Below are 27,218 nucleotides of genomic sequence, written 5' to 3' on the forward strand. Positions count from 1 at the left end.
ATGGTCAAGTTTAGGAAGTCATGCAACCATTGCATTTGATTACCTACCATAAGTTTTTTTTTTTTTTTGGGGGGGGGGGGGGGGGGGTACTTCAATGTTCATGGTACTTCATGGTACTTCAATATTCTTTGAAGTACCATGTAAATACCATTAGCAATATTGTATACTATATTTATGTAGCTATCAAAGTTAAAACCGTCATAACAGGATAGTTTTTTTTTTTTTTGAAAGGTTGAAGCTGCAAATATTTGTTATATGAACAAATAACTGCAATAAAGTTTGCCAATTAATTCTAATGAAAAGTTTTACTTTACTTATAAATGTATTAGATTACAGAAATTACAATATATAAATTATTTCCAATGTAACTTTTGCCCCACTAGCAGCATGTGTTTTGCGGAAGAACATTGTATTGGTTGTGCTTCGGCTCTACTCCTCTTTGCTACGGATGACATAGACCTATGTATGCCATTTTCCCTGGAATTGGTCCCGACAGCTTTAATACAAATCGTTAATAGGCTAATAGTTTATTAATGTTTTAGTAAAGTACGGACATGGTTTGGAAGATGAATTTTTTTCCTTTGCGCTCTAACATTTTGTTATTTTTTATTTTACAAAATTATGAGTGTAGCGTTAAAGGGTTAATTCACCTGAAAATGAAAATTAGCCCATAAATTACTCACGCTCAAGTAATCCTAGGTGTATATGACTTTCTTCTTTCAGACGAGTCCAGTCTGAGTTATAATAAAAAATTGCCTTTGATCTTTCAAGCTGTTTAATGGCACTCAGCAGTTGTTGCAGTGCATCAGTCCAAAAGAAGTTAAATAAAAAGCACCTATCCTTAATAAAAAGTGTCTCACACAGCTCCGGGGGATGAATTAAGTCCTCCTTTAGTGATTCAATGCATTTTTGCAAGAAAAATAAAACACAATAATCAATTTAATCTATCTTTAATCTTATTCTGAGATCAAAACAAAACTATGATCACTAATTAGAAGTACAAAATGAGTATTTGTAAAGAAGAATGTCGACAGATTTCGATATAAGCCAAGAGGAGACTTTGCTTCCTTTGTTCCTGTAAACAAAAGTTGGTTTTCACAAGACTCACCTCATACGTCATGCTCCCAGAACTGCTTCTGTGTAAAATTGTTGGCACAAACTAGATTAAAGTGATTATTACATTTTGAATATGGATATTTTTCTTACAAAAAGGCATTGATTTGCTACAGGAGGCCTTTGTTCACCCCCTAGAACTGTATGAGACACTTTTTTTTAATGGATGGGTGCTTTGTATTTAACTTCTTTTGTACTGATACACTGCAACACCATCTGAGTGCCATCAAACAGCTTAAAAGATCAAAGACAATTTTGAATATAATTCCAACTGGATTCATCTGAAAGAAGGAAGTCATATACATCTAGGATCCCTCTCTCGCCTGCATCTGCCTCAGAACTCAGCTGCTAGGCTTTTAACTGGTACCAAAAAAAGAGACCACATTACCCCTGTATTGGTTTCATTGCAATGGCTACCGATTCGATACAGAATCCAGTATAAAGTGCTGTTTACTCTTGGCACCAGAGTATGTTTCTGATTTGATTAGTCTACATCACCCTTTGAGATCTTCGCTCCAAGAATCAACTGTGTCTGACAGTTCCTCGATCGTGCTTGAAATGTAAAGGAGATAGAGCTTTTGCCGTGAGCTTCCGCTGTCCTTAAAACAATCTCCTAATCTAGGGTAATTTTAGAGGATGTTAAAAACGTATTTATTTTCTATGGCTTTTAGTAATGTGTTGTCAATTCTAAGTATTTGGATTGTATGTATTTTTTTTATTTTTTTTCATGTACAACAATTTGGTGCCCATTGTGGTTTTTGAAATTGCTTTAGAAATAAATTTGAGTAGAGTTGAGATTTGTTTTTTTGTTTTTGTGTGAACTAACCCTTTAAATGCTGCAATTTACGTTTGTGTGTAACTGGCTTTGACCTTGCAGTATCAGTAAGTGGCCAGCGAGGGGCGTCAGTGGAGGAGTGTAGTAGAAAGGGGCTGGCCGAGAACTGTCTTCAAACCAATGATCGGCTGAAGCTCATGCGCTTTTACACTGTGGATTCGGTTCAGAGCGGAACACACTGACAGCATCAGATCCTCTTTTCCTGTCTGCGTGCACACCGATAGTAAGTGTCAGTTGAGAAACCATCGTATGACAGTAACATCTTTTATTTAATTTCCTCGGAGGAGACGCGTTTCATCGCCGCAGACGCACGGCGCATGTTCCTCTTAAACCCAAGTCCACCTGTGCGTGTGTGTTTGAATGACTGACTGACTGACTGGGAGAGATTTGTTCATTTCTAGGAACGGGGTTGTGCAGCTCCTCTTCATCACCAGACCGAGAGGAGAATCCGTCAACGTCATTTAATCAGGAATAACTGCTTCGATTTTTCTACGGAGTGACTATGTGCGCCCTGTGCAGATTGTGAGAGAGAAAAGTCTCCCGTTTGCTTCTGATCCAAAGGGACACACCAGGTAGTTCCACAAGGGAATACACGGGATCGGAAGAAATCCCCGTCCGATTTTGAGTTCTTGAGAGAGATAAGAAGGAGCGTAGCCTACACGATGCCACTTGCTCAACTGGCAGAACCATGGCCCAAAATGGAGCTGGTGCAGTTGGAGACGGAGGTGAGAGGTGGTGAAATCACAGCACTATAATAAACTTATTTAATGTGTCATCAGAGCTACTCTATCCTTGCCAGAGGTCCACGTGTTTGTCGTGGGGAATTCATGAGAGAAACGGCAATCATAAAGAAATGTGATACTTTCAAATATTTGTAGATCACTAAACACTGGTGCAGAGTTCTGCAGGTATGGCTGTCTTTACTCGATGCTCTTTTGGAGCGCGAGCATGACGCGCCGCGTGAAGTAGCGCAGGTGAGATGTTTTGTAACACTGGAGGGTCATTCCACAGAAAGGTGTCCCACGTAACCATGTGTAAACAATGACTTTAACGATGTGAAGCCATCACTAACTTTTACTATAACTTGTTGCAGGGCATTTTATTTTACACCAACACAAATCCAGAAACTTTCTTAATGTGGAGTACATGTTTCCAACCAGATTATTTATCAGCAATGTTATCATCCAGACTCCTGTTATTAACAATTCAATTGAAAACGTAAAGCACATATGTCTTTTTAAAGTAATTTTACCTTAAAATTTTGTTAGATTTGTCAGTAATGGATGATTTTAAATACTCAACTCTGCTGCTATGATTTTGCACAGTAGACCACACAATATGTTTAGAAATATCAACAATAATTATTTTCTACTGTACACCTTACAGTGTCATGGTCTTGGGAACAAGGCTAGAAATGAATAAATTAACTGCTAAACTGTCAACACTGTTAATACGTAAGTCATAGCTTTAAAGCATCCATGCTTTTTTTTTCTTTTTACACATTTTCATGAGGTTACATATTGAAACATATTAACGTTTAAGGACATTTTTCAAAATCAGAAAGAAAATTACATTTAAAAAAAACATTTAAAAAGGCACCAGTTTTGTGGAATGACTCTGCAGCTTTTCTCATCTTTGAACTCTAGTGGAAGGATATTGATTTTCTTATGTTGTGCTCAGTGAACCAGCTGTTTTCCGACGTTTCTCTGTGTGCATTTTGTCTTCTCCGAGGTACATGTGAAATGTCAAAAAATCTAATAAATAATACAGAAGTCTAAGGTCATAAGAAACTCTTGCAAATAGTACATTCTGAATTATTGTGCACTCTTGAATTTGTGTAGCCAGACTTTTTGTGGTGTGTGGTACTTTTTTGCTTTAAAAACATCATAACAATCTCAATAACAGCCACATGTTTGTAATAATTCACCTGCATCTGTAGTATAAGATAAACTTCAGTCACATTTAGCATTTATACAGTGAGATGGGTTTATTTTTCTTCAAAAGGTTTACATTTCCTTTTGATTTGCAAAGATATTTTCAGACATGCTGGTTTGAGGAATCTTATCTTTTGATCACATGCACAGACCACAGTGCTAACTGCTCTGAGAGCTAAACTCATGCTTCATTTCAGTGTTTTACTACAGTAAACTTTCAGCCGTTAGCATTGCACAGCACTGGAATTTGCTCCAGCAACTTTGGCTGGCGGTCAAGTTTATAACTACAGGGCAAGCTGAGACAATATCGCCTGTGAGGTCCATGATTAATGAGAATAGAAGAAAGACGATTTAATTTATTTTCTTGCTGTCAGACTAATCTCTGCAAGAGACATGTTTTATAGTCTTTTGTTCCCGTCATTGTAATCTGTTCAATTTTAAGCTTAAATGATCTTTCCTTCTCCCTTGCCTTCTGGTCGCTCACCCCTTTAATGGGTTCACCAATGAGGCGACAGCAGGTTCCCTCCAGAAACACTTGCTGTTCTTCTCAGTCCTTTGAGTGAAATTCTTTCTGGAGATGAGGAAGAGAGGCAGAACTGAGCAGAAATGAATCTAGATTCATACATTTTGCAGAATAACTGTGCTGATTAGAATCTTGCTACAGCATTTCAGCAAGTACCACAGGACTGTAAAGTGCTTTCTGATGTAGTCTAGGCCAAGTAAGTACTATAGGAAAAGGATACAACTAGGTACAAACCACCTGAATTGTATAACAAATTAATTTCTGCTTCTTGCTCACTGGCAGTATTTACATATTCCCAATGCTTAAAAGGCCTCCAAACACACATTATGTGGAAAGATGCATGGAAAACTGTCGCCACAGTCTGTGTGCTGCCATATAAAGTTACGGAGAAAAAAAATCTGTATAATCCACAAACTGGGAAAAAAGTGCATTTTCATGCACAATGTTGCAGTTCAGTTTTAGACATCTACAATATTAAGCTATATTGCAGTTCCTCATGTAGTTACTGGTTGGCAACTAGAACACTTATTGCTCTTAAAAAAACCTTTTGTTATATGCGAGTTATTTCTTTTTGGGTTTTATTCAGAGCACCTGCTGTTTAGCTTTTTGTTGGCTGCCATGCTCTCTGGGTTCAGCAGTGATTTGTGTTTGTAATCATACATGCAGCACAAAGATGATTTGTATCATTATTTCAAAAGCCTGTAGTTACATGGAACCTGGAGCTTGTTCAACAAGGGCCTTTAACCCTTTGGAGAACAAAGGATAGCATTTGAGGCTGTATTTTTCTATTAAAGGACAGGCGTTCTGTGAGCTCTAGGAGTCACCAGTTCTGTTCTCGCTCCATCCTGTGAACCCGGGAGCTTCCCCGATTTGCTGGAAGTGTGTTGACGGTATATCACAGTGTATGAGGCCCGGTCTGTTCCACAGGGAGGGGTTATGTTTCACTCAGAAGAGCCAGTTTAACCATGTCCTACGAGCCAAGCTGTGAGCTTTGAACTGAGATGGAGCCATAAAAACAGAATTCAGACATTAGTTTTGGTGGATTCATGTACGTTGATCAGATGTTCTTTGCTCTAGATCAGGGGTTGGCAACCTACGGCACGCGTGCCAACAGTGGCACGCAGAGGGATAATCGCTGGCACGCAAGCAATAAGGAAAACTGTATAATGACGTACAGTTTGATGTAATAACTTCTCATAGTCACACAGCCTGTTAGGAGCTACAAATACTATTAAAGTGTGAGAATTAACTTGCATGGATGCACGTGCAAACACTGCACATACTAGGTGCTTCAGATCAAAGCCTCGGTCTAACAGCACTCGTCAATGTCAAAATGACTGAGATGGCCAATCAGATCAAAGTAGGCGGGGTTCACTGTTCACAGAAGCAGAGCGCGAAGCGTCAGTTTAACGTTAAAGAGAGTGAGGTAAGATGAAGCTGCAAATCAATTAACATTAGTCAACTTTTAATAATACGTTTTACCATAGAAATGTTAAATGACCTAAAGCTATATCCAGTGATGAAAAATTTTCTGAAATATGGCCATTTAGAGAGAAAGAAAGTGTGTGGGGGGGGGGGGGTGTAAATTGTCTCTCTCTGCAGACAATGAAGCGATTTTGCCCCTTTGTTATTGAGAAATATAATGTAGCGATTCAGTATCGATTAATAAAAGTAGCGTGACAACACTCTGAATGCTACTTTTTGCACAACACGATCTCAGATCTCTGTGTGAGAGTGGTGTGTGTGTGTCTGTGTGTGCACGTTCATCAATTAAAGCAGTGCATTTACGTTGATTAAACGTTAAAAAAAACGTTTTTTTATCGTATAATAAAAAATTGTGTATGTACCGTTTAAATACAGAATTATATCGGGGTGTGTGGGGGGGGGGGGGGGGGCTGTGTTGGCACAGTGGTTAACCATAAAAATAAAAAATGGCACGTCATGCCGAAAAGGTTGCTGATCCCTGCTCTAGATGCTTTCAGTTTCCTTCATGAGTTCTAAAAGTATATTTTAAAAGAATATTAATCAAATTAAGTCCGATTTCTCCCACTCGCTTTCTTGCTCTTGCATTTCCTTTGTAAATACCATACATACACTGCCACATGCTTCCAGCATATGTTCCTTGGGAATATCAGATTTTTAAACTGTGTTTCCGGTCTCAGCTGTCGATTCGTGCAGCGGTTTGAAATGTGAGAAGGCATAGCAGCGCATGACGGTCGAGAATATGGAGATGATGAGATCGGGAACTCTGAACTAAAAGCCGAATTTCTTCCTGTCATCTCTTTTTAAATCCCTGCCACCTGTGAACACCAGTCAGAGTCTCACTCTTTGAGAGTATTAAACATTTATCTTTAATTCATCACAGAGTTTTAATGATTCCATTCTTCTGTGATTTCTTTGTCTTACTTTCCCTTCATCTTTCTCCTGCTGTCTGTTTCCTTTCTTTTAACCAGGGCTCACATATTCTGTCAGACCTTCATCTTTGGTGTGTCACATTTCTATTCGTTCAGGCTTGTATAACTTCTCACTATGCAGCCTTACACACTTGTCAGGTTTGACATTGAAATAGACACAAATGTTTTGTGTGCATGTCAAATGCCTGAATCATCAGCAAGCTGACATTTCTGACTCATACAGTTTTTTTATTTTTTATTTATTGAAATGTATTTATTTTCATTCATTCATTCATTCATTCATTCTTTAATTCATTCTTTAATTTTCTTATACAGTGGTGGCCAAAATTATTAGAACACATTTTTTTTTTCATTGTCAAAGTGAGCTTTAAACATCAGCTATCTGTAAAAAAAAAAAAAAAAAAAATTAATAAGGAAATATGAGCTCTGCTTGTTCAAAACTGCACTTGGTTAAAGCAAAATTGTAAATTATTACAATTAATGGCAAAACAAATGTTTGGAAATACAGCATAAAATAGAAATAGCTAACTTAAAACCAGCTGGTGAAATAATTTTGGCCACCACTGTATTTCCTTCCTTTTATATATTTATTTCCTTTTAATTTGTCTTTCTTTTACATTGCCCCTTACCGCTCTCTCTTCTGATATCATTGGTGTCTATCCCCTTCAACAGCATCACCTGATCTGTAGGTTAAAGGTGAGATTACATAATGGCCTAGTTGCATGCTCCTATCCCTCTAAGGAACAGTATGACCTATTCAGGGACTTCAGAAGCATCTAGAAACTCAACTCCTACTTTATCTGTCAGTCAGTTACATTCTGAAGACGTGAGTCACACATAGGGACAGGCCTGACTTTTGATATTGGTTTCTTCAGGGCTTGAAAAAATGAGTTTCTTCTCTTCACCTATAGTCCATATGAGTTTTTCTCAGTCTAAGGGAGCTGCAGAGTTGATGTTTGACTGGACTAATATTACATCATACAAAAAATCCAGCATTTTGGAGCAAATACGGAAAGTATGTACCTGCAATTTGTTTTTGTTTTTAAATTAGTGGTTATGTTAAAAATATTCTATATCCAAGAAAAGCCAAATACTTACTAAAAGAAAAAAGAAAAAAAATGACTGTAAAACTTAAATTCTCAGTTAGTTTTACTTGAGGGATCAGATTTTCATTGGACATCAAGTGGTGACCCAATTCGGCACCTGAATATCAAACCAAGGTCAAAAGAAAAATGTCTTTACAATAAAACATTGAAATCCATTAATAGCATCATGAGCCGTTAACATGACACATTCTGAATAGGGAAATTGGCATTTCATGCTTATGAAAGCCATTTATTCAAACCACAAAACACATTGTGGTCATCACAAACCAGATGTAGCCTTGCCAAGGGAGTTTTTATTTAATTTATTTTGTTTTGTTCATGCTTTATGAAGATGAACATGACACACAAAATGTCCATGTTAGCGTGTGTCTGATTTGTCTTTTTTACCTCAACAATCCTTTCCCTTTCCTCTTAAAAGATACATCTATGTATTTTGCTATGCGTTTTATTATTTGTGCTTCTTTTTGTTTTGTAGCAACCCTGTCTATTCTCTCCTGTCATGCACTTGTTTCATTAATGGCCAAGTCCAAAATACAATGCTTTTAATTCCATTCACTTCTCTTTTCTCACTCACTCACTCACTCACACACACACACACACACACACACACACACACACACACACACACACACACACACACACACACACACACACACACACACACACACACACACACTTCATCTCACCTCTCTGAGAAACATTTTGGTCCCAATTACTTGCATTCTATTTCTGTAACCGGGTCACATTATGAGAGAGAAGTTGTTAATTTTTTGCAGACAACTCTTTTAGTGCTTTCATTTGCATTGCATTGTCAGGAAAAGAGTTTCAGGGTCACATGTGACCAGTGGCCATAATCTGTTCTGTTGTGTTTTTGCTTTAGTTTGTTCATGCATTTTATGTACAGTACATTCCAGCTTCTGGATCTTTGTATGTGTGTTTTTTTCGTTACCTGTTTTCTTCAATAGTTTGTGTTTCAATCCAATCCAATCCACTTTATTTATATAGCACCAAAGTGCTTTACAGAGATAAAAATCTAACACAAAAACACACAACATAAATAAAATAGCATCAACAATAACAGCGACAAAGAAGACCACGACAGGTCTTATGGGGAGTCAAAAGCCAGGGAATAAAAATGTGTTTTTAAACGAGATTTAAAAATGTGGAGGGTGGGCGCAACTTTAATATGCAGTGGTAAATCATTCCACAATTTGGGAACAACTGCTGAAAAAGAGCGGTTGCCTCTGGTCTTTAGCCTGGTCCTGGGCACATTCAGCCGCAGCTGATCACCAGACCTCAGTGACCTTGACAGGGTGTAAATATGCAGGAGTTCTGAGATGTACTGAGGTGAGTTTGTCTTTCTAGAAAGCCAGAAGTTGTGCTGAAGTCTCAGTTGTATTCTTTTTGTCCTTTTAACCTCCTGAAAGCACACACATACTTTAGACATGTACACATTAGGGGTGGGTGATATCTTGATATTTAAAATATATCGAGATATTTTTTAAACACGATATGGATTTTGAAATATCGCATATATCGATATATTGTTTATATTTAATTCTGATTCCGCCACTTTGCTTGCTTGCCTTCTCTGTGCGGTGCTCGCCCCCGCTCGCTCGCCCCCCGCCTCCTTGATTTTGCCCCCCCTCCCCTCGCGTGTTCAGAACTAGTCTAAAAAAAGTAAAAAAAAAAAAAAAGGACAACTGGCTCCATTATATGGAGATACTTCGGTTTTAAATCGTCGGGCGAACAGCAGGCAGATGTCTACTGTAGGGCCCTATGATTTCCGCAATGCAGAAAACGCGGACGGAATCGCGGAATGCAGTCATAAAAATGGAATTTACAGTTTAATGTGGTATGTCACGGAATTTGTCAAATTTTGAATGAATGAATCAAAAGTAGGTCATTGCACTTGCATCAAATCGCGATATGGACTAATATCTGTAAATATTAAGGCGGAAAAGTCTATTTAAATATGAATCCTGCATGTTCTGCGTGTCTGTGTTAATGAATGGCACAGAAGTGCGGCTTCTTTCATTAACGTTACACACACTGAAGCACGCTTGATTTCAGCGTCTTTCCTCTCACTAAATGAGGACGTAAACACATGAAGAACATCTCTAGAACTGCAATGAGAGTCACTTCATGAGCATTTGACTGTTTGATTTGAGTAAAACTAGCGTCATATATCACATCATAGACTGTAGTATCACATACACCGAACTGTAACGGTAAACCCGTCAAAATAAAAGTATTTGCCAGAAATCTATTACTATTGTTCAGCAGAATGTACATAGCCCACTACTACTACTATTAAAATGAAACTAACATAATTTTTTAAGGAATAACCACACAACATTTCCTCCATGTTTTATTTTTAATAGTAAATCCCCTTTGTTTACCAAAAAATAAAGTTTGCTTAATTTTAAATAATTAAAAGATAAATTAAATGAATGTTTTATGCCTTCATTTGATAACCGGAAAAATGTAAATACACAGAATTTCTGAAGGGAAAAAACATTTCACATAAGGCTATTTTAAGATTTAAAAAAAAAAAACGAATTAAGTTGTTTTTATGCATTTAAATAATTACACATGCTAAAACACAGAATTAGGTAACAATAAAACATATGGTGAAGAAAAAAATAAAACGTTTCATAGGGCCCTAAACGTAATATTTAGTTGCAGTAGTTTTTGGGGGGTTATTTTTCCTGTAAAGATATCGAGATCTATATCGTATATCGAGATATAGCAAAATATATCGAGATATATTTTTTGCTCCATATCGTCCAGCCCTAGTACACATGCTATTTTATGGCTTTCTGTTTGTTTTTTTTGTTTTTTTTAATGCCATCAATTTGTTTTATTTTTATACTTTATATTTTTATGTCTCTGACCTTTCACAAAATGTAGGTAAACAAATCTGTTTAATTCTCTTAGAGACCCTACAAAAAGCACATTATATCATGTTGTACATTTTGTATAAAGATTTCAATAACCTGGATTCATTAAAGTGTTGTAGACATTAAACGAGTGCAGTGTTAATTAAGCACCACTAATATTTCCTTATCAGTTTCTTTACAGATAGCTGATGTTCACAGCTCACTTTGACACAGTCTGTTAATGATTTATGTAACCGCATATCAATTCTTATGTAATTCAGCTTATATTTTAAAGTGGGAGTCTGAAGTGTGTAATTTCTGTGCTGCTAGTGTCGTAAAAATATATATATTTTTTCATTGTTTGGTAGAATGCCAAACTTATGGCATTGTTCGCAAAACATTTTTTAAAGATGTTTTTTATGAGAAACCCTTATAAATGATTTAGTATAAGTTGTAGATTTATTGAGATTAATGTTTTATTTAATATTACTTGATTTATTTAGCTAAAACCATATGTCAAAAAAACATATACAGGCAATGAGGAAACACAAAATTAATACCCATGACTCCTGATGATATATTGAGTCTCCAGTTATAGCAATTTATACCCTTTTTGTTTGTTTGTTTGTTGTGCATCACAGTTGGAGATGGTGTTTGTGAATGGCCAGAAGTCTCACTTGTCACTTTTTTGGAGACAATGTCTGGTCTTTCCAGTTACCAAGGAAACTTTTATACCAGACCTCTTGTGCTTATTGTCGTCAAAAGTGACATTGACTGTAAACCAGAGCTTTTCTAAGATGGATTTTCTGAGCAATTTCAACATCCAGAGCACTTGAGTGAATCGATCTGAAGTCAGCAGTAATGAATGAATCCTTGATCTCTGTCTGCTTTACATTTTTCCCTGAGCAGCCAGAAGTGTTTTCTTCCTTCCTCCTATTCTTTTTATTTTTGTCTCTTTCATTTCCGTCTCTTCTGGCTCAAGGTTCTGTATTGAATGAAATTGAAAGCGATAGCCTGTGAAGGATGTGATTCTTGTTTTTCTGCCGGGTCATGAGAGAATTCACTGTTTGAACTGCAGAAATCAGTCAGTCATGCTGGTAATCTACAAATTCAGAAAATGAATAAACGGTACACAAATTCTCTCTGTGTCTTCACATGTTTAATTGTTTGTGAGAAAGAGACCGATACAACTTCGTTGTGTGTTAAGAAATAAATGTTGAGTTCTGATAAATGAGTTCTTCTAATGGAAAAAGGAAGGTGAAATAGCATGAGGAAGTTCTGTCTACATGTTTTTATAGAATTTACATGTATTTTACATGTATTTAGATTCTGGGTGGTTGTGGTTTGCACTCATCCTCAGGCCATCATCACATACAGTTCCTAAATGCAATTTTTGTGTTCTGTAACGCTTTTTACACTTAAACCTCTGATTAAAGTTAGTTTTGGCTAAATGTGTGCAGATCAAACAATGCGGTTGTTTGCAACAGTTAAACCAATAATACCTCTGTAAATATTAATGCACTTAGTAAAGTCACTTTGTCTTTACTTTCAGATTGATGTGTTTGGTTTCTGAAAAACTTCAACCAAAATAACCTTTGTTGTATATTTCAGACTTTTTAAGACCATCAAAACAGAATTATTATAAGATTGTGACTTTTACACAAGGGTTTAAAGTTTGCAATTTCAAGTATGATTAAACCTTAATTAAATACTAATCTAGTAAAAGTAAAATATAAACATTGAATAATTGTAAATGTGTTTGAACGTGCAGTGAAATCTGTTATACAGTAGAATTACATTTGAAGACCTAGCTTGTTGGCAGAACAGTTGCTCAAGCACATTCACAGAAAAGAATAAGGAGCAAAGCCTGTTGAAATGCCCCGGAAGATGTTGATTATGTCATCTAGGCATAACACACTTTTATGATTTTGACACCACAGCTGTGAGCCTTCAGGTACATGCATGCACACATGCTGTGGCAGTTCTCACGATAATAAGCCAGAGGATCCAGCTGTAAACATGCCTGAACTATGTTTATGTACACTACTTTGAAGGCTAAGCGTCTACAATTATTTTGCTTCAAATTAATGAGTTACTCGATGGTGAATAAAAATGAACCGGTTTAAAACCATTCCCACATGGCACCTTATGAAGTTTTGTGGCTAGTTGTCATATTAACTAGTTTTGATGACTTATTATTAAAATGGAAAGTAGTAAAGAGCAAGAAGTTAAACTATATACATATATGCTTGAATTTCTTTCTGCTTCTCTTTCAGAATGGGCAGAGCACCACTGAGGATGGGGTCACTTCAGCTGTTAAGGTAGGACCCAACTGACCACACTTGCAAACACACTTCCAGATGTTCGGGACAGTAATAATTTTTTTTTTACATCTAGAAAAACGTATTTTCCAGCAAATTGTAAAACATGCTGCTTTCACGTTACTCTTGTTAATCCATCTTTCTGAATTCATGGGTAATTTGCAGGACAGATTTATCTTTTTCTGCTGGTCGTGTGCTCCATTCTCACAATTTCTCGCAATCTCTGTCCCAAGGGTAACTTCATTTTGGTGATATATTTAATTCATCACGGTTTGCAACTATATCTATATCTAAATCTATCTTTAACTGGTTCTTTTTTTTGTATTAAATCAATGTATAACAGTAATGGCAATCACCACTGAGAATAATTGTTATAAAATATTCAAAAGCAGTGTCTGGACACACTGTAACATAGACATACAGAGACATGCAGATAACATGTAAATGTCACAATGTACAAAATTGAAATGGTCCTAAAACAGGCTTACATTTTAAACCATGAAAATGGTCATGAAAATCCAACAAACATAAATTACCATTTAAGGTCAAAAAACATCAGGAAGTACAACACTTTTAGGTACTACAGTGTCATATTCAACCAAATGCAGATTATCCACATGATTAATAATTAGTCAACAGTTGATTGGCTATATTGAATGCTATGCATAATAATCAAAGTAATATTTGCATAATATTTAATCAGTCTCCGATAACAAAAACTCATTAAACTATTGCTCAAGTGTGGTAATTTTGTCTTTGGACGGACTAAATTAAACGCCCAAAAATATCCGGCCGGAGTCTCTGGGGTCTAAAGCATTACAGGACCTTAACTGAATTGCACTGCAGTTTTGAGGTGAGCTCACTGTTCAGAAAGATGGAGTAAAGCGCATGCTGTAGGAGGAGACAGGCTGTCTCTCTGTCCATCACTTCAGGCTCATATTACACATAAAAAGACAACAAATGCAGGGATTCATGAGGGAGAGAGAGGCTTTCCCCACACAGTTAGATAGACAGGCTGCAAAAAGTCGAGATGAATCCTGGAACAGAGAGGCTATGAGTAATCCGACCCTTTTTGACACACAAAGAGGCCTCAGAGTCTCTGAGCCAGAGCTCTAGACTGAATTCTACTTAGAACCGGTTCCATTGATTGTTTCAGAAAGCTGACAATATACCCCAGATGCTCCAGTGAGACAGAAGCGACTCTAAGGTCTCTTAGACACAGCACTCGCAATATTGGCTCAAACATGAATTCACAAATCAAATCTAATGAAGCGGTACAACTCAATGTCTCAACATCAAGAATGTCCCCATGGCCAGTGTGAGAAAGTTGGGGGCAGCTGACCTAGCTGACCATTTGTCCTATCAGGCCTTAATGAATGCATTTTTTTACCTTCAAACATACTTACAATGTCACAATAGAACAAATACAAATTACTATGATGTTTAAACATAGTACAAAATCAATTATTTCCCACACCTGTGGATGTTTTGTGAAGAACAAATAAGGATGTTTCATATTTGTCATAAAACAATATTTCATTATAATACACAGTTTATTTGTATAGCAAATTAGTTTTTTTTTTTTACAATAAAATGAGAGAAAATGAGAATGAAAATTAGATTTTTGAATGGTATCTTTATAGATACTGTCTTTTTAAAGGTCCTAAAAGTAGGTTTTTAATTGTGAAAATATACGTATTTCTTTTAATTAGGTATGACATTTGATCTGGATATTTTTTGTGAGAATTAACGCAGCATATAGCAGCACATAGCAGTAGACACACTGATAACAGGCTGAGTCCATTACAGCTGGCCGATTCACCAGCTCACAATCTTTCACTGGTTCCCTTGATATATGCTGATTGGTTGTTGTTGTTGTGGGAACACTTAACATAAATCACACAAGTTTTTATTTCATTGTACGTCAGCAAAGGGTCGTTTGTGAGGGTCATTTAACTGGTGATGAACTTAGATGTGATCTATGGTCGCTATAAATACAGCGAAGTCAATCTGTTTGAAAAGAAAGGGCCAGCAAGACTATCCAGCTATTGGAGCTGAGTCAAAACGCAAGCAAAATTAGACATTATGGCAGATTTACTGTGAACATTTCAGAAGCCCTCAGCTTATATCAATTGTCCCTGTTCTCTAATTTTGAACTGGGACGTGTGGATAAATAGATGGATGTCTGTCTCCTTGCTTTGTCTTTAGTCTCTTCATTAAGCTATTTTAAAGCATGCCTTTCTTCATTATAGGGGAATGCCATGACTAGGTTTAATAAAATGGCTTGTGAGTGGGAACAAGTGTTGAAGGGATAGATAGATGCGATCAATTATGAAAAAAGAACAGAAATGGCTAATGAGGTGAAGCCTGTTGCCCTTTATTTCACTCTCACTCTGTATGTTTTTTCTCCCCAGTGTGTTGATATTATTTGCCCTTGTTAAAGCTTAAGTGTCTATTTTTCAGTGTTAAAATACTTTCCTCTCCCAGTTTAAAATGCAATGTAGATGTACAGCGTATCAAACAATGAAGTGTATAAACACTTGCTCTGTATGAACAACCTGACCAGCCTGGCACAGCAACAGCAGCTGAACCAATAACGTGTTTGGGGGCAGGACTATCTGGAGTGTTTGAAGTGAAGTGACATGGCATACAGCCAAGTATGGTGACCCATACTCAGAATTCGTGCTCTGCATTTAACCCATCCAAAGTGCACACACACAGCAGTAAAAAAAACACACACCATGAACACACACCCAGAGCAGTGGGCAGTCATTTATGCTGCAGCGCCCGGGGAGCAGTTGGGGGTTCGGTTCCTTGCTCAAGGGCACCTCAGTCATGGTATTGCCGGCCCGAGATTTGAACCCATAACCTTAGGGTTATTATTATTTCTTTATTTAACCAGGAAATCATATTGAGATATTGCTGTCTCTTCTTCCACTGAGACCTGGTCAAGACGGCAGCACATAAAGTTTCATAGAAAAAGAATCACAGAGACAGTACCACGGATTACACAATCACAATTCATTAATAAAATCAGATCAAGAAAAGAAATTATAAGGTTCCGTTAAAACATTATACAAAAGACCTTAAAAAATACTCAATGTTGGAAGTGTGTCAAGATTAATTAAATTTTGCAATTCATTTACCTTTTCCCTTGGAACTATTAACCAAATACACGAACCTGATCTAGTGCAACGACTATTTATATGTAATATTAACAAAGAAATATAAGATGGTAATTTACCTAATAGAGCCTTTACTCTAAATAAATAAGTACATATGTAACTTTCTCCTTTGATGTAAAGATAACCAACCTAAAGATTCATACAAAATACAAAGAAGCCTAGTTTTGGTCTAATCTTTTTTAACAACTTATCAATATGAATATTAAAAGCTAATCTTTCCATCCAAATACCTAGATATTTATAAGAACTAACTCTTTCTATAAGTGAACCATTCAAGGTTGTAATTGTCAAATATGTTACCATAGTGCGACAGCGACTAAATATCATATACTTTGTCTTATTTGAGTTTAAAACCAATTTTAACTGCAACAAGAGTGCTGCAATTGCTGTAGAGCTTGTTTTAAAGAAGATGCTGCCGTATAAATAATTGTATAATCCGCATACAAATGTATTTTAGCTATTCTATTCCATGACCTAAATCATTAATATAAATAGAAAATAACAAAGGGGCTAAAACAGATCCTTGAGGAACTCCAGTATTTACATGAAGTAAAGGTGTATTGTAATTTTCAACAGACACACATATAGTGCATTCTAAAACCTATACCTGAGACCTATATACCTAAGTCTCTGTAACATAAATTTGTGATCAACTGAATCAAAAGCTTTAGACAGATCAATAAAAAAAAGCGTCACAAGACTTTTTAATATCTAGAGAAGTTATAATATTAATGTCAGGCTAATGTAGTTGCAGTAATGGTGCTATGTCCCATTCTGAATCTTGACTGATTATCCTTAAGAATATTATTGGCTGACAAATTTTTTTTTAATTGATCGTTTATCAGTGATTCAAAGACTTTTGCTAAGACTGCCAATTTAGAAATAGGGTGATTAGTTATTTGGGTCTGCAGAATCTCCCACTTTTAAAAATGGAATAAAGAATAAAGAATACCTGTGAGGAGCGTTAGTTAAAATTAAGTCCAATAAAGTTGATTTGCTCAAATCCTTTTGATTCAGCCAAGTTGTTGAATTGATCAGCTGTACCAAACGCAGAGAGTCACAAACCTCCTTAAATTAATCGAAACATGACGATAACCAGTCCCAATTCAAATCGCCAAGTAAAATCAATTCAGATTTTGTCCAATCATTAAGAAATTCTGCAAGTAAAGTATATACTTCACTTGAAGAAGATGAAGGTGGGCGATAACAACCAGCCACAATAATGTCAGAGCCAGAAACCAAATGTAGTCTAAGCACCAGCAATTCCAAGCCATTTACTTTGATAAATGACTGAATGCAGGAACAACTCAGATTAGACTTCACATATATTGCAACTCCCCCTCCTTTTGTTGCACAATCAGATCAAACATTATAAGCATTGATGTTAATCATATTATTTGTGACAGATGCTTTTAACCATGTCAAAGTGAAGACTATTATGTCTGCATCAGTTGTATCTGCCCAAATTCTTAGGGAATCCATTTTATTTGTCAGGCTATGCACATTCAGATGAAAGATTAGGAGTCAAACTCTCTAAACATAAGGCCACAACTTCCTTTTTTGTGGAAACCTGTTTAAAGACATAATTATTCAGGGATAGTAGTGTTGCAGCGTATAAGCTACCTTCGTTTCTCAGTGGCAAAGTGGTTTTATAATTGTAATGAGTAATGAATTTGTTCAGCTTGAGTTTTTCAAGATGCCCATCTTGATGTAGATCTAAAGCCCTTTTTTGCTTGTCTTCAGCTGTAGGACCTGAGCTTCAGGATCGATATTGTGGATGAATGTTGCTAATAATACCTCCGCTCTCCTCCATCCTCCCCAGCGAGAGCAAGCAGGAATAAATAACCGCTTGTCCAGGAATCTCCGTCAGCTTGGGTCTTTAGTTGAGCGGAGTGAAGCATGACATGTCAGAGCCACAAGTCTTGTATGATAAGATCAGAGAATTTAATGAGACCTTATCATCTCTATTTCATGTAGTTTGTTCAACTTTTCACTTTCTTCTCACTTCCTTGCTTTTCTAGCTTCTCATCAGCTCTGGCTTCCTCTTGTCTTTAACTGTCCCATTTTTTTTTGTTCATGTGTTTCTACAGTATTAAAAATTAAAGATGCACTCATTTTTTATTCGAATTGTATTACTATAGACTGTTCTGTTATGTATTATTCCATTTTAGGAATTTTTAATTCTAGCTATTCCACTTTAGGAATTTTAGGTTTGCCATTTTAGTGAAACATAAGTGTCTTCTGAACCAAATGCACATAGAGCTTGAAACCTTGCATCACTTTCCAGTGTGAGCTTTGGCACAAATTGGCTGTGGTGACTGTCAGATCCCATCTTCACATAAGGTGAGCCTCATCTGCCTCAAGGGTTTTTGTGGCAAGTTAGGCAGTATCATGCTATTCTTAGACTTACTGAACTTGTATTGCAATAGTTCAATGAGTTCCATGGTTAATTTTTACTTTTGTGAGTAAATTCTAAGCAATTCTATTATACGGAAGTTCTTTTAAATGCAATTTAACTTCACTTTAGAATTTTTGTAACCGAATGAAAGCCTTGACCTAAAGAAAAATATACCTGATCTGAGAATATAGTTTGAAAATAAATAAATAAATAAACTGTATTAAAAATCAAATGGAATTGAACAGACTGACAGAAAAAAAGTGCATGTAAACAAGGATGAGTCATTTCAATAAATTAAGGTTTTTGCTTCATAATTTTCTCAAGCACATGCTGTACGTATTGGCTCCATTAAATCTAGTCATCCTCTCCCATTAGCTTTATAATGGACAATTAATAGTAATGACTGTGACCATTATATAGTGTACTGGGTAAAGGTGTTCTTATTTGAGCAGAACATGTGGATTTTTCATGTGGAAAAGAGGATTTTACAGTCAGCTAATGTGAAGAATCTTTAACTTATTTCTTGTAATTAGAAAATATTTTCCATGGCTTGTGCTCTCTAGTCAAAACATGCTCCAGCTCCTGTGATCATTTTGATTAAGGGTGGTTCCTCATGCCTGGATTAAGTGCATCATGTTCTCCCCTGTTTTTCTCTATTCCCGGCCAAAATAATCACGCTGATAGCACGAAATATCTTCCATGCCCTCCAAAACCTGACAACATTATGAATTCTTTTAATTAAATTTTTTTTCTGGTCATCTTATCAGAAGGCTATTCATTTTGCGAGGTGCAGTGTATCTAATTTTTCTTTTTTCGTCTTCGCCACTCCAGTGATGAAAGACAGACCACTGCTCAGTTCTCACTCAGGTTTTGAACATTTCTGCTAGTGTCGTTTGCCAATTTAAGGAGTCATTTCCAAAGCTGCCTTATAGACTGGAACAGAATCAAAGGCTCGTGTGAAAATTGAAAGTGAGAAATTGGTCCTGTATGAGACAGTGCAGCTCTAGAGAAGTACTAAACTACGAGTCCGTTCCATCTGATGGATGTGTTAAGCTTCTCATCTGGCCTTGTAGTAAGCGTTCAGTCCTCTTGGCTGCTCTGTCTGTGAATGGATTTGCTGAAGTTTGTTTTAAAAAGTCCAAGCTGTTCTGTCTTCTGTTGTGTTTCTCAGTTTGTAAGAGCGGGAACGCCCTTCTGAGAGTTTTCAATCATTTGTTTTGTCTATAAAGTGCTGTCAGAACTGCCACTCATTTCTAAAGAGGCAAGTGAAAAAGAAACCAATATTATCACAAATGTTGTTTGATGCACAAAATCAGGAAATTTGGAGGGGATGTTCATCCAAAAAGCTGACATTTTTAACTTTCCATTTTTACCCGCCAAAAAGTTCACAAACCTGTAATTGTATGTGTGAATTGCATTTGTATTCCTTTTTTGCATAAATGAATAGATTGGCCAATGAAATCAGCATTGGCTCACATAGGAAAAGTCTTTTAAGGTACTTGAATCTATGTTAAGTCTTTCTTGAATGCCTTCACATATTGTCCTAGTTCTGCTATTTTGCTGAATTTTAGAGTCCCTTGATATAGTCATGTGGTTGTGTTTGCTTCCTCCATAATTGATGTTTACATGATGTGTTGTCCTGTTTGTTGGAAAATGTTAAATTGATGAATTTTGCCCCTGTTGTGTGTTTGCTGTGTGCCGCTTTGATGACTATATTGACCTTGTTGTCATGGTGTTTCATAATCGGCATGGCAACAGCATGAGATATCGATGCATTAAAAAGAGAGGGAGAGGGAAGCAAGCGTGTTCATCGAAAATTTGTGGCTCATTGTCAGTTGTCAGAGTTGGAGTAAAAGGTTTTTAATGAACGCATGTTCATAAATGCTGACTCTTGGCACTAATGAGAGCGAATGGAGTCTTGCTATCAAAATTGCTTGTGTGTGTGTGTGTGTGTGTGTGTGTGTGTGTGTGTGTGAGAGAGAGAGAGAGAGAGAGAGAGAGGTGTTTGTGTCAACATAATAGAGATTGATGGATATAGAAGCTCTTTGCTGATATAAACATGCTCAATGTGCACAATGATATAAACAACCACAGTTTAATCATTTTCAGACTCTTACGATATGTTTGCCAGCTAAAGGCAAAAAATACAATGTAAATCAAAGCAGCCTCCATGAAGTGAAATCGTTTGTCTAGCAGAATATGGCTGTGGGCACAGACTTGTTTGTGTTTGTTGAAACTATATATGGTCTCTCTAGATTTCTTTTTGTGCTGAACCTTTCCTGACCTGAGTTTAAACACTGTGTGTCTCTATTAAGACTCTTTAATATTTGATAAAAAGCACTTATGCTTCTACATCAGAAGAGACTTTGGGCTCTTAATTACACACGACTAACTATGGTCCTTCACCTACACTCACACACATACTGTATGCAGGTCTTTAGTCAATGTCAATAAATCAGTTCTTTATTTGTCCATGTTTATGTGTGCACTATTGTTCAAAAGATTGGGGTTGGAAAGATATTTCTGTATTTTTGAAATAACTCTCTAATGCTCACCAAGGCTGCATTTATGTGATCAAAATTCTGTTATAAAATGATATTGTTAAATATTCTTATTTTAGTATTTGTTTTCTATTTTAAATCATAATTTATTACTGTGATGGAAAAGTATAATTTTAATGGTCTTCAGTGTGACATGATCCTTCAGAAAGTATTCTAATATGCTGATTTGCTGATTTTCAACATATTGAAAACAGTTGTGTTGCTTTAAATAGTGAGAAGTGACAGAAGATAATTATGTAATGTTACAAAAATATATATTTTAAATAAATGCTGTTCTTTTTTGTTTATCAAAGATTAAAATTAATCCTGCACCACAAAGGTTCAGGATTAATTTTAATCTTTGATAAACAAAAAAGAACAGCATTTATTTAAAATATATATTTTTGTAACATTACATAATTATCTTCTGTCACTTCTGATTAATTTAATGCAACATTGCTGAATAAAATGTATTTCTTAAAAAAAAAAAGATTGATCATAAACTTGAGCAGCATTATTTAATATATAAAAGGGGAAGATTTTTTTGCAGTCAGTAAATAATCTAGTTGTATGGAATAATTTACTTTTTTAAAACTTGGAATCAGTTTTCTTTGTACATGGTTTTACCATTCAACATGTAACAATTAGAATATAATATTTAAATCATGTTTTTTTTTCATAATTTTTGGCAACTGCTTTCTATATGATTTTATATGTAACTTGGACATTTCTACTAAACATCTCATTTTGTGTTCAGCGGAAGAAAGTCATGCAGGTTTGAAGTAAATGATGACAGAATCTTCATTTTTGGGTGAACTGTCCTCCAGTGCTGTGAAATTCGTGATGTTGGTGGTATTCAACTTATGGACCTTTTAAATGTGACACTGCTGTGTGAAATCAGGGGAAAATATTTCAGAGTGAAACTGACTCTGCGTGTGTTTGTGTGTGTGTGTGTGTGTGCGTGTGCTCCCAATGGAAGTGGGTGGGGGGTGAACAATAATGTCTGTTCCATTGGTGTGAATTTGATTAGTATGCACTCTTGTGTTATATAATGGCCTTTTAGGTTCGATCGGCACAGCTAGGGTGCGTTACACACCATAGTGTGAGTGTGTACATGTCTGTGTTTAAGCCTTGCACACAGTGTGTGTGTGTGTGTGTGTGTGTGTGTGTGTGTGTTATAGAAGTCTGCATGTGTGTTTTTGTGGTGTGGGTGTGTGTCTTTTTAAAGATAGTATTTGATATCACTTTCAGCATCTGAGTGAAATCTCTTTGAGGTCATCCTCCCTGAAGAGGAACTCTTCTGCTTGCTCATCAATTTTTCAGCAGTCCTGCCCGTTTTGTGGCGCTCCCCGACACTAATGTTATCTGATGCCCTTAGCCTGTAGTGTGTTTGAACCCTGGTCTGTGGATGAGAGTGTTTCTCTCATGATCTGTGTAATTAAAGCTTCTGTTTGGGATGCTGCTGCACCGACTAGCAAATCACAGCCAGACTTAAGTGGACATCGAGGGCTACCTCTCATCAATAGTGAAAGTTATTCTGGAAATCGTCCGTTGAGATTTGCCGTCAGCACCCTGTGATTCATAGTATAGTGTTAAAGATGTAAAATTATCTGTACCGTAGTCATGGTATTTAATGATTGCTTCAGAAAATACTATGATATTACCCTGTTTTATCCTGGTGCATGTACAAAAAACCTGGCTATGCCGCAGTACTTTTTAATACATTTTTTAAGCTATTTTGATTGGCCCCACCCACAACAACTGACAGACTGTCCTAAAATTAGCATATCGGATATACACAAAAAACGAGAGAGGTGGGGGAGCAGTAACCCATTATCATTTAAAGAGACATGCACCAAAACAGGTCACTGTGAACAGATATGTTTTCGAGAAGGTAAAAACAGGACACATTGGGACCCATGTATTGGTCAACCATTCATCTGGATATTAGGGGTTTTGGTCCTGTATGCATGTATGTATGTATGTATGCATGTATGTATGTATGTATGTATGTATGTATGCATAGTCCTTTCTGTTATTTGTTGTCATGATATGTTCTTGCTGTCCTCATCTCTTGTAATCCTGCATTTATTTGAGTCCTTCACACAATTGCAGGTGATGATTATACAGCTTTGCTCCCTGACCTCCAGCCCTCTCCATATGATCCTTCAGTAACCGCATGTCTGTGTGTGTGTATGTGTGTGTGTGTGTTTGCGCTGAAGACCACTAGCTCAGTAACTAGTCTGTATTCACTGAGAATGACCCTACTAGCTTACAGTAGAGCATTAAGACAGCTTTGGAGGTGAGGTCAGTGCACTCAATGGGAAAATGTGCCATGTTTAAAGTAGCCTCCTCTGAGCATTGAATTAATTGATTTGATATTACAATTAGACACATAAACTCAAACTGAATCAAGTACAGTACGTGTGATACAATATCACAGCCAATTACCTTGAAGATATGAATATGAAGATATATGTTCTGCAATCTAAAGGCAACCAAATAGTTTTTTTTTTTGGTTTTTATGTTTATACATGTATATTACAATAATATTCCCATATATTCATATTTTTCACATTTATATTTGTTTTATATTTCACAGCATCAATGGTTCATTATTCATACATGAAAAATGGATAGCTGCATTTAATATTCTAGAATCTGGGGCATCAGGAATCATCATAAAAACATGTTTTTAACATAGTACAAGGATATTGTGAGTGAAGCGTTGAGTTCTTTCTTGTGCCACCGTAACGGTGTGTGAAGTTAAAAAATTTTTCCTCAAATGTAAATTCATGTCCCAGTCGAATTTTCTTGGTTTAATAAACATGACTTACTCTGTCAGAAAAAAGAAAAAAATATATAATTTAATTTTTTTACATTAACAATGTAATCAATATAAGGCAAGTATGAATCTTATTAAGTTAGTGTTATATTTCACCAAGCTGATTACTCATTTTAAGTCTTATTTTGACGTAACAGAGTGGTTATATATTTTGGATGAGAGCCTTGCCTCCTTGGAGGAAATGCTCCTGCATGGTAATACGTTGGAGTATCATGTGAATAATATCATGTAGCATAGTGTATTTTCATGGTATTACAGTCATCATTAAATAATTCTGTCTTTTCTCAAACACCCAAGAAGCACTACAGGAACATGTTTCAGTATATAGCAGAACAATAGACCTTGCATACTGGAGTCAAGCTGGATTGTTGCAGAGCATTTAGTTTTTTTTTGGTTTGGATCTATAACCGTGTATGTATATGTTGTGTAACCATGGTGATTTGTAACCATGGTGACACTGCAGGCAAGCCGGGGTTGAGTAGAGTAAGTTAATGCTGTGTGTGTGTGTGTGTGTGTGTGTGTGTGTGTGTGTTTGTACGTTCACTGTGAGTACAGGTCACACTTGCTCACTCAGTCTGAGTAATCGCTCCCTTGAAAATAACAAATTGCCTGCCATCCTCACACTGTGTGTGTGTTTCTGTTGCAATTATGATCCACTTTGAAAGACCCTCCAAGCGGTCTGTGTTCATATCCTGTGCAGTGACTCCAGGACAGTCTGTGTGTGTATGTGATCATGCTCTGTTTAACAGAATCTGCTCGGACTTGCTTTTGGGAGGAGATGTTTTACATTCCAGCATCAAAAGCTGCCTCCAAGGAGAGCAAACACACAGGTCCTGCTCTGAAAGACAACCTGAGACATGAACAGATGGAGGGATTGTTCTTTAATGGGATTAAAGGAAGAAAAAAAGAGGATTTTAACAGTAGTCAGATGTCATCAGGTACATATCTTCAGCCTTCAGGGAAGGGCAGTAACTATCATAACAAGTGGAGGAAAGAGTGTTGTAGAACTCAGTGAGAGTGTAGACATTTTTAAATAAAAAAGTAGAAATAAAATGTACACGGACCCCTTAAAAGTGCAGGAAGGTGGCACTGTTACATTAAATACAATTAGACCAGAGTTACTGCTGCAAAACGAATATGCAATTATCAATATAGAACCAGAAATGATTAAAGAAAAAAATATGAAAAAAAAAAAGATTCATAGTACACTACCCTTCAAATTGTTGGGGTTGTTAAGATTTTTACATTTTGTAAGAACCCTCTTATGAAAAACAATAATAAAAATATTAAGACAATAATATTGTGAAAAATTATTAGTTTAAAGAAATGAGCATCTTCAATTCTAAAAGTTCAAAATGTATCTGAAATAGAAATCTTTTGTGACACAAATGTCTTTACTATTGTTTTTGATCAATTGAATGTGTCCTTGCTGAATAAAATAATTGATAAAGAAATTGTAATGGTTTCATTTGCACAGAAACAAAGTAAAATCAGAGCTACCTTTCACAGAGCCATGTAAGACGGTGATCATCCTCAAGTTAATTATTTTTTTAAGTGGTAGAAAATGTCCCATAATCTTCTGACTCCACAGTCAGCCTGTTTTAATCCAAAATATGAAATGAATTACGTTGTACAGTTCTTATTTGTAGAGTGTTGTGGGAAATCTTTTATCGGCACAGACGTGTTGAGTTCAGTGCATTTCATCTGTGGAAGATCCGACTGCAACACTTGAACACTGTTCTTTTTATGTCTCTCATGAGTCTTTCACTCTCACTCTGAATTATGCTCCTTCATCTATACATTTCTCAGGCTCTCACGCACATGCATGCTGAGAGTGATGTGTTAAATGAATTTTAGAGCATCTTTAACCCAGCAGTGCTTGTTGTGTATATTGCTTTCTATTTGATTGAGGCTTTACACAATCATAAGATACCTGAAATCAAATAAGCCCACAGCGATTGCCTTTCTTAAGTATTAAACTACTTTGTTGCTACAACGGATTTCTGTCAGTTGAATTGCAGAGAGGCCATGTATGAGATCAGTGCAGATCAGAATCAGAAATTTTTGGTGAATAAGAGCATAAATGCACCCAGAATTAAAGATACAGGGCCAAAAATCCCCCCGGAACTATTAAATTAAAATCCTGTATAACTTCTGTGATAAATTAAAATGGAAAAGTGTCCATTGCATTTTAGATCTGCTCACTGCATTAAAAATGTTTTATAACCAGTCTCACTCATTTCTGTTGCATGTATGTGCAATGGCCAATTGGAGGCATTTTCATTACTTCCCAGTAATGCAGGAATCTGTAGAAAATGTGCCTTTTCCCTAGACACAAACCCATTTTTTTGAGGTTTCACTGCCAAAAAGCGGAAAAAATGGAAAGCACTCACGCTATGTATATACATTTTTAGATTAGTAGACAAATTGAATGAACTAGTATGAAAGGTGGGAAATAATCTTCTAGTGCACATGCTAAAAGGGCCTTCAGTTGAAGAAATCCCTGGCAATGTGTTTGCACTAGCTTGCGTTAACATGTTTTCTTGTGTTGCACTGCTTGGCTCGGTGTCCATTCATATTGTTGCTGATTCAGGATGCCAGCAGTGATGTGCTGACACCTGCACACGCTCTTCTGTCGAAGTGAGTCATTTAAGACGTGTTTTGGCATGAGGGATTTCTGTACTCTTACTCAGCTCTGTGAACACGGAAAAATATGATCTCTTTCTTTCTACTCTTACATGTTTTTTCCCCCCTCTCTATCTGTCAGGTTATTTGAACCGTTTGTGTTGTGTCTCAGTCTTTGAAGTGGGTTCTTTTAATAGACTGGCGTCTTTTCCCCTCTTATGCACTGCGGCAAAATTGCTGGCACATTTTACCCATATCATCAGCGTGGAGCGAGGATTTCTCCCTCTCTCCCAGCAGGATGACATCATGTCGTGTGACATCACGGCAGTGTGTTCTGTGCTGTGTGCGCTTCGGGTTAATCTGTCTGACTGCAGTGCAGAATACTTGAGTGAACTAATCAAACACATTTCTCACTCCTACGATCACTTTTCTCATTCTAGCATGTTTTTTTCGGGGGGATTTAGTTGATTTAGACAGGGAAGGAGTTGGAGGCAAAT

The 27,218-nt window shown here is 36.5% G+C and overlaps 1 protein-coding gene across 4 annotated transcripts in view; it reads left to right on the top strand.

The window, feature by feature from the left end:
- The first annotated feature begins 2,076 nt into the window (after positions 1-2,076).
- LOC132112770 (ribosomal protein S6 kinase 2 alpha) overlaps positions 2,077-27,218 on the top strand; it is a 60,767-nt gene continuing 35,625 nt past the window's right edge. For 3 of the 4 annotated variants that reach the window (XM_059520422.1, XM_059520424.1, XM_059520427.1), the window contains exons 1-2: positions 2,091-2,673; positions 13,084-13,128. In XM_059520422.1, the coding sequence (XP_059376405.1) occupies positions 2,611-2,673; positions 13,084-13,128 (108 nt within the window). In that variant the 5' untranslated portion in view covers positions 2,091-2,610. Of the gene's footprint in view, positions 2,674-13,083; positions 13,129-27,218 lie in introns of all 4 variants that reach the window. The other variant, XM_059520423.1, reaches the window with a different exon arrangement.

The sequence above is a fragment of the Carassius carassius genome, chromosome 32 (genome assembly GCF_963082965.1).
Source record: "Carassius carassius chromosome 32, fCarCar2.1, whole genome shotgun sequence".
Classification (NCBI taxonomy): Eukaryota; Metazoa; Chordata; class Actinopteri; order Cypriniformes; family Cyprinidae; genus Carassius; species Carassius carassius.